Source organism: Pteropus vampyrus, unplaced genomic scaffold, assembly GCF_000151845.1.
Source record: "Pteropus vampyrus isolate Shadow unplaced genomic scaffold, Pvam_2.0 Scaffold149, whole genome shotgun sequence".
Lineage (NCBI taxonomy): Eukaryota > Metazoa > Chordata > Mammalia > Chiroptera > Pteropodidae > Pteropus > Pteropus vampyrus.
In genome coordinates, this window is record NW_011888930.1 from 1588728 (window position 1) to 1598157 (window position 9430).

The window sequence follows — 9430 nt, forward strand, 5'->3', positions numbered from 1 at the left end:
TTCGAGTTTGGATTTATTAAATAATCCTTTTATTTTCATACCTCAGAAGTCTTAGATTAAGCATACTATCTTTTATGTGTCAAAAATGCCTCTGGTAGCCTTGGTGGTGGCGGTAGTGGTGGTGACAGAAAGATGCAGTCAAGTAGAGGGGGCACCGCCGTTTAAAAAAATGGGGATGTAAGAGGGCACTTGGCATGTGGAGAAGTACTGGTCGTTTGATATTTTTAAATTATGTTGTTTTCTTTTTAGATGGGGAGTGCATAGCAAGTTTAGACTAATGTCATAGTTTTGTTGTGTGCAGTGCCAAGAATTTATTTTTTTAATCTCATAGGCATAATTAAGAAAATTTGAGTGGAGGAATGACATGATCATATTTGTACTGTATGGAGAGCTCTGTGAAAAATAGATTGGTCAACAGAAAAACCAGAGAACAACCAAGTCTGTTATAAAGTCCAGAGGAAAAATGATAAGACCTTAATAAGAATGGAAGCAACAGTGATAAGGAAGGAGGCCTGGATTTGAAAGATTTAGGAATAAGGATTAATAGGATTTCGTTATTGGATGCCACAAAGAGTTAATGATAGCTCTCAGGTACTTTGCTTAGTACCTGGGTATAGGATTCTTTGAGATGGTTGATATACAAAGAGGAGAAACAAGCAGCAGGCGGGGAAATCCTGTTAGTGAGAGACCTTAAAGTACGATGTGAGGAATTGAAGAACAGATGCAGAGGGCTAAATATTCTTTTCTGATGAAAAGATTTTTCAGTTGACATAGAAGTAAATGTAGAAGCCATAACCTGTAGACATAAAGCGTATGGAGATCATAGACTGAGTTAAAAGAGAGAAATCTTGAGATAGAGTTTTGGGGTATAGTAATATTAACTGACAAGAAGAAGAAAAGGCTCTAAATTTCCATCTCAAGAAGATAGAAGAACAACAAATTAAACCTAACAAAAATAGAAGGTAAGACTGAATAAGGATATGAGCAGATCGATAAAATTTAAAACAAGTATACAAAACAAAATCTGAGAATAATAAAATTCTAAACCTCTAGCAAGGTCAAGAAAAAAGTAGATTACTATTGTTAGGAATGCAAAAGGAGACATCACTACAGGGCCTCTAAGACCTGAAAGAGACAGGATATTGTGAACAACTTCTACATCAATAAACTTGACAATGTAGTGAAGTGGGAAAACGTTTTGGAAAACAATTACCCTGACCTAAGAAGAAATAACGATTTTTGTATTACAGAAATTGAATCGTTTTTTAAAAGGCGGTGCAGGAGGCTTTGTACAAAAAGCCTAGGCCCATATAGTTCCACTGGGTAATACTTTCTAGTACTTAAGCAAAAGAAAGTATCAGTTGACGTCTTCCAGGGTACGAGAAAAGGGAGAACTTCTGATAATTGTTTTTGAGGCAAGCATGGCTTGATACCAAACTACAATCCTTACAAAAAAAAATTCCAGAAGTCTTGTATTTTATCTTACATGAAATAATCACAAATCAAAATATAAAAGAATAACCAAATTGAGTTTATTCCAGGAAAGCAAGAGTAGTTAGTTAACATTTTTTAAATTGATACCATTTACCATATTTATGGAAAAAAATTATATGATCATTTCTATAGAAGCAAAAGAAGCATTTGATTAATTTCAATTCTCATTTACGATTAAAAACTCATAGCAAACTAGGAAAGAAGGGATCTTTCTTAATCTGATAAAAAAAATTATCCTGAAAAATGTACAGGAAGCATCATCTATAATGGTAAATTATTGAAGGTTTCCCAAAAATAGAAGCCTGATAATAACTGCTATCACCACTTCAGTGTTGTTCTGGAAGTCACAACCAGTACAGTAAAACAAGAAAAAAGGTATAAGGATTGGGAATGAAGAATTTTAAATATCATTTGTATATGACATTATTGCAGATAGAAAATTCCAAAAAGATCAAATTATTGGAATTGATTAATTAAGGTCACTAAATACAAGTTCGATATAAAAATAAGAACCTTTCACTTTTTATATATAAGCAACAATTAGAAAATTAAGGTTAAAATATTGCCATTGGTAATACCACTGAAAATATTAGATATATCACAAAAAGACCTAAGAAAGAAGAATATACCATATTCCTGATTGGAAGACAATATTGAAAGATGTCAGTTTTCCAAAAACAATATGTATTGGCAGTAAAAATCTCAGCCAGGTTTATACTTGTGGAAATTAGACTGATTTTATAATATATATGGAAATGTAAAGGCAAAGAACAGCTAAGGCAACTTTGAAGAATGAGGCTGTGGTCATACATGCCAAATATCGACAGTAAAAAGCTGAATAAATAACACACTGCAGTATTGGTCAAAAGAGATACAAAGGAATGGATCAAAATGGAGAGTCCAGAAATGAACTGATTTTTTAAAAAGATGACACTGCTGCTTAATGAAGAAGATTTATTTTTTCAATAAATGGCGCTGGATTAATTGGATGTATGGAACAAAATATTTTGACCACATACAAAAATTAATTACAGGTTGTAAGTCTAAATGTGAAAAGTAAAACAATAAAGGTATTTTTAAAATATAGAATATTGTCATGACCTGAAGATGCACATACATTTCCTAAATGGAGCACAAAAGCACTAACTATAAAGGGGAAAATATGATATGCTACATTACAATTTTAAGAGCATTTCATCAAAAGATGTCATTAAAGGTGAAAAGGCAACCAACAGAGTGGAAGGTTTTTGTCATACACAGATCTAATGAAGGTCTCATACATAATATACAAATGATTACAAGTCAAAAAAGTTCAACAGAAAAGGTAGAAGACTGGCAATTCCTAAGAGTATTAAAATAAAAGCTATTTTGAAAGGGAATATAAAGTGGAACAACTTTGGAAAACTTTTGGAAGTGTCTACTAATGCTAAGCCTTTGACCAGCAAATTTAATTCTTTGATATGTACCCAAGAGTAATGTATATATTTGTTTATAAGAGGTATGTACTAGAATGTTTACAGAACTATTTGCTTACTTTCTCATCTCCCCATCCTTACTCACTCACCTAGTATCTTGCTGCATCTACCTCTGTTACACTAAATATTTTCATGTATCTCCTAAAGATATTTTTTATATAACCACAATACAATGATTAGATTCAGGAAATTTAACAATACAATAATATGATTTGATATGCAATCCATTTTTTTAATTTCATCAAGTCTTAATATCCTTTAAAGCATATTATTATTATTATTATTTTATTATTATTATTATTTAGATCCAGGATCCTCCATTGCATTTAGTTGTTCTATCTTTTTTATCTTATTTAACCTGGAAGAGTTCATTAGTCATTTTTAAATTTTATGACACTGATCTATTTGAAGAGTTCAGGATCGTAGAATGTCCTTCAATGTGGATTTGTCTGAATTTTTTCTATGTTTAAATTTAGGTTATGCACAGCAGTAATGTTGTGTCCTCTCCATCATATTAGGATGCACAAAATGTATGTTTTACCCCCTTATTGGTGATAGCTTTGATTAGTTAAGAAAATGTCCATCATGTTTTTCTACTGCTATCGTTTTTCCCTTTGTAATTAATAAGGAATGTGTAGGGAGGTACTTTGACACCATAGATACTCTGCAATGTATTTGCACATTTTTTATATCCATTGAGGATTCTTGCTTGAATTATTAAAACAGTTGCAAAATAATTTTTCTTTCATTCTCAGCACATTTAGTATAAGAAGAGCTTTCCTTTCTCCATCATTTAAGAATATTTGTTAATATCTATTATGGAGCGATGGATTTCAAAGTGTTTCACCTAGATTTAACCAGTGGGAACTACATCAAGTTGACTTCTGTGCGTTTCTCCATTTCTTTGAGTACTTGCTTGCTTCTGGTGCAACGAGATGTTCCAGAATTTTCTGTCCTTTCTGTAACCCAATCCTAGAATTAGCCATTTCTCCAAGTAAACATGTTTCGCTTTAAGGAGCATGGCATTTGGAAATCTGGATGTTAGCTTAGTGCTACTGGGGTGGCATTGCTGCTAGGGCCTTTCAGGACAGAGATAAGAAGTAAATGCACATGTTATGAATGCACACTGAAACCTCCAATTCCAATTTAGCATTACGGAATTCTTCCTTGTGTTTCCTTATGCATTTTTTGTATCTCTTCCCCTACAATGTGGACATTCATATATTTACTCATTTGCTCAATCTGACAATGCAGACGTTATACTTTCAGAATTGTACACCAATATCTTCACAAACAGCAAAATTGAGTTTAATATTCCTTTGCATTTCCCTAAATATCTTTTCATTATATTGAAGATATTTAATCAAAGTACATTAAAAAAAGTATGAACATTTCTTCCTCTGTGCTTATTTTAATCATTTGAAACAATTATTATATTTGTTACTTTAGCATTTTGATTTTTTTCTTGTGCATTTATTTAATTTTATTTTTTGTACATGTAAGATATTTAAAAGGTTTCAAAAGTCAAAACTACAGAACCCTCTTCTATGTCTTTCAACCCGTTTCTACCCGTTCCTACAAGAAGCCAATTTCATTACTTCTGCTTACCTTCTATTTGCAAAATATAGATTATATGTAAACATGTACACACATATAATGCAGTTTGCATATATGTATGTATATAAAATCCGGTGTGTGTATACAGATATGCAAGGTGAAAATAACTCCAGTTCTTTTTTTTAGAGCTGCGTCCACACTGTATGGATATGCCATACTTTTTCAACCGTTTTTCTATATGTATTCGGTTCTTTACAGTAATTCACAATAAAAATAATGCATAATCATTATTGATATGTATTTTAATATTGTTTGAGTTGTTCTAGGAAAATTTTAAGAGTGGAGCTTCTTGGTCAAAAAGTAAATGCAATGTAATTTTGTTAGATACCGACACGTCATCAGATAACCCTTGTGTTGGAATGATAGTGAACCACAGCATTCTGAAAACGTCTAGGCTAAGAGAGTAGATCATACAGCACATTTATAAATTAAATAATTCAACAAACATTAACTGTCCTTACTGCATACTAAGAAATGCCCTAGGTAATGGGAATAAAATTAATATTCTAAGAATCCTAAGGAGGTGTCTGCATTAAGAAGCCATTTTAGCATGGGCCAGATGATCTCTTGCTCCTCTTATAAATTTTGAACATAGTGACTTGAGTACAGCAGTAGTTCCCTAAGTATGAGTTCCCATTGACACAAATTTTTTTTTTTTTGTCCAGAATTATTCCCATGTCTGCAAGAAACAGTACCTGATCTACCTGTTGGTAGTATTAAAGAAGGAATGAACTTGAGTTTGGAAAGCAAAGGGAAGGGAAGAGAAGGAAAGAAAAAGCAAAAGACAAACTAAGAATACAGGTGCAGCTTCATTTTGCAACAGTTTAGGAAGAAAACCTGAGCTCAGAACTATTTAAGTGGGCAGAGTAACTTGGGAATCAAGAGATCATAAAATTTCAAGTTCTAGAAGTTGAAAGGCATCAGACATTTGGAAGTCTAGACATAAGGGATGGGGTTGGGGTGGAGGGGGGTGGAAAGTACGCATCAACAGCCCAAAAGCTAAACATCTTATTGAAAGCTTGGGAAAGGAAAATCCTAAAGATTTGGAAAGCAATCGTACACTACCCATTATTGGAAATTTAGAATTACCAATGAAAAAATATTATTGGTAGTATATTTTATGCATAATTGTTTCATGTTATTTTGATTATAAAAACACACTCTCTAGAGCGTGTGGCACAGCAGAGCTACACTTCTCTCTCTCTCTCTAAAAGCCTTAAGTTTTCAATAATGGATTTTCCTATCATGGAGTTTTTAGAACAAAAATCTGCCATATAGCAGCATTTTCCTCTAAGGAAACTAGCTTTCTGACTTCACAGCCACACCTTATTCAAAAGAATGTTAGTTAATGTAAGCTCTCGGAGAAGACAACTTTTAACTCCATCCTCAAATTCAAACAAATTGAACTTTGAATAAACTGTGTCAGTGCCTGCATAAACTTATTGTCCTGAGTCGAATATGAGGTAACGTTTTTGAAGCCTCGGTCTGAATATTCTGATGACTAGAAGTAACCCAAGTTGTACTATATAATTGTATTGTAATTCAAACACAAAAGAGATATTGAATATAACCTAAAAATAGCATAAAAATGAGCAGGAAAGACAAGAAAATATCTTTTATTCTTGTGCCATGTTTTAAAATTTTGACAGGTTAACGGTTATGGTAGAATTGTACATCTTATATGAAATTAGAAATATTGATTTATTAATTTATAATTTAATAAGCCTATTATGAAAATAAAAATGTACAAATCTTCTTTAAGAAGTTATTGGAACTTTCAGTTTGAAAGAATCATACATGAAAACAGATAATTTCTATAGTAGCTTAATCCATACTTTATATTAAACCTAACCCCTAACAATTATGTGTCTGTTTTGAGGTATCATAATTTGACATAATTTCTGTATTTAACGCCAAGGAGCTATAATATAGTAATTTTCATTAAATTCAGGTAGATTGTAATCTCACATTTTATTCAATTTGTTTTTAGAAATATATAAGGCACATTAAATCTGAAGAAAAAAGTAATAGATTAGTGTCAGATCTCTCTTTGGCATCATATTAAACTATACTTTTTCACTTTGGCAGAACTAATACTGCTGTTTTATAATTTTCAGCTATTTCATAAGGTTTGTTAGAGCATGGAGAAAATTAGAATGTCTCAAATCTGATTTCCCAGTGATTCTGTCAGATTCTTCTACATGAACACTTCACTGTAGAATTTTCTGTATTTCCACTTCACTTTATGTTGATATAAATATCAGCAGTATGGCTTGCTAAGGCTTTGAGAAAAATTAAACTTCTACAAGAAGCTCTACAAAGCCAGGTAAATCTGATCTCACCTCTGCTTTGATGGCAAAGGTAAACATAACTGCCTTCTCTGTTGGTTCTAAAACCACCAGTGATCTCTGTCTGTTTTTATGTGATTTGTGCAAATGTCACAGAGGCGTGGCTGACTGGGCACCTATTAAATTACAAGCCCATAGAAAAATTGGAGCAATTGCATCATTTTATTTGAAAACTTAATTTTTTGTTTGTGTTCCTATTTTGTAAGTGATGCCATGATAAAAATAATAGTGCAAAGTCCAGCTTTTAGAAAACTAGTTTTAAACTTAACGGAATTTTTTTTTCCTGAAAAATGACATAATATGGTCTGCTGGTATTAACCTAAAGTCAGCATTCTTAGATGTAATAATTGTTTAATTAAAGATCTATAAAAAAAAAATCCTACAGTGAATAGCCAAATACCTTTGCCTAAAAGGTAAGTGGAATTTCAAAAATTTGCGTGTGTGTGTTCTCAAAATCTTCAGAATTCCTCAGAAACAAGAGTGCCAAAAAGTCTTTTATGTAAAAATTGTTTAATATTTACTAACTTATTACAGTTTGCATTTTAATTTTTCTAAGTTAGCATTTAGCATTAAGACGAGAGTTGGGTCAAGTTCAGCTTTTGTGGAAGGTTCACTCAAGTAGAGTAATCAAAACATGGTCATCCTGGCCTTGCCATAACATCTCGCCTTCGAAATCAACCAGTCCGTGTTTCCTTGCGCGCATGAGAATGCCCACAACTTTATCTGAAATACGAACGTATCTGTCAAACAGATCTCCGAAAGTAACTTGGATCTTGCCATCGCATCTGTGGCGGGCCATCGTGCGGATAATGAAGCACATGTCCATGATTTCTCTGTAGATGTGCTCCTCGGCTCGCTTGGCCCTCTCAGCGGTTTTGGTGCCCTCCTTGGGGCGGCCGTAGCCTTCATCTCCTTTGCGCAGGCGGGTGGACATGGCCAGCTGATAATCAAATTCTTCACTGAAAGGGTTGAGCTTCTGGGACTGGATGTGTTGGTCAGCCCACTGTTGCCACCTTCCTTTCAGGCTGTCCACCTGGCTGTATTTCCTTTGAGCCTTGCAGTTGAGTTTCCCTGTGTATCTATTTGCCCTAAAAGAGAGAGAGGGTGAAGAATCAAGATTTTTAACACGTGAGTGTTTCTTTCTCATTGTACTTCCTGCACACGTGCATCTTATGTTTCTAATTTTTTTCATTATAAAAGAAATACTGACACGTACAAAGAAATTAGGAATGAAAGTAGAAAAATCATACACAGTCATATTATTCTTAGTTTGGTATATGTCCCCCTGGATTATTTTCTCTATGAATATAGTAATGTTAAGTACCATAAAATAATGATATTAAACCCTATTTCAAGAAAAAGCTCCCTTGAATAAATGTAATGCAAATATGTGTATCTTAAATTGCATGTTAACATCTCAGAACTGGAATCATGAGTGTATTAAGGGGATCCACTTTAGATAGGACTTCCAAAACCAGTTATTTCCCCATGTATTACATATGTGTATATATATGCATATATACACACACACACACGCTGCAATATTTACTTGTGTAGATTTTCATATATGTATTTTTAATGAGAGTATACCTGTACTAGTACCAGTGATGTACCACAAATTTTAAAATATCAAGTTGTATAGATAAGACATTAGTTAGCAAGAGTAACATTGAACAATTTGTGCTGGCATCCTTCTAAACACGTTTTACTAACATTCCTACAATCACTCTGTGATGTAGATATTGCTATGCTCATTTCACAGATTAGGAAACTGAGGCCAAAGGAGTTAAGTAACTTGCTTAAAGTCACAAAACATAAGTAACAGAGCTGGGATTTGAACCAAAGTTAAGCTGAGTCCAGAGCCTGCATATCATTTCTATTAAATAGTGCTTTGAACCAGTGGCAGAGGCAGGATTCAAACACACTACCTGAGACTAAAGTCCATGCTCTTTCCACTGGGTCATGATGCCACGTGCCATGTGGGTACAGTGTCTTTAAATGGGTGAGTGTATTTCAAGTGTGTGTGTGCGTGTCCTTGCAATCTGGAATGCATTTTCTTATTTAAAAACAACAAGACAAAAAAACAGCACTGGAAAGTAGACCAATAGTGTCATGAGGTTGCATGCCTAATTTTAAAATGGGCAAAATTTATCTTTAAAAGATTTCCCTGTCATTTCTGTATCTCTAACCTCCTAAACTTTCTTCCCAGGTCTCTTTGTCTTCACAAATAAAACGTTATCTCTTAGACTGTCTAAAAGTCAGAGCTCTGTATTCCTCAAGCTCACAAGTGACGTGCCCTCCCTTCTCCCCAACACTGAGTGGCCTCATGTCTGACAGCATTGGGCTTGGAGATGGAGAGCAGTACTGAAATGCTTATGTGAATGGCGCGCCTGAACCAAGGGGGGCCCTCTTACCCGAAATCTCACAATTTGCTCTTCCTGACTCAGGAATAGGTCAGATGTGGGTATTCTTCCCTATCCAAACTCACTTCCTGAA

General features: G+C 33.8%; 1 protein-coding gene across 1 annotated transcript in view; it reads right to left on the reverse strand.

The window, feature by feature from the left end:
* Positions 1-7422: 7422 nt before the first annotated feature.
* ABRA (actin binding Rho activating protein) overlaps positions 7423-9430 on the reverse strand; it is a 13031-nt gene continuing 11023 nt past the window's right edge. The window contains exon 2 of the mRNA XM_011369451.2: positions 7423-8022. Coding sequence (XP_011367753.1) covers positions 7545-8022 — 478 coding nt within the window. The 3' untranslated portion in view covers positions 7423-7544. The remainder of the gene's footprint in view (positions 8023-9430) is intronic.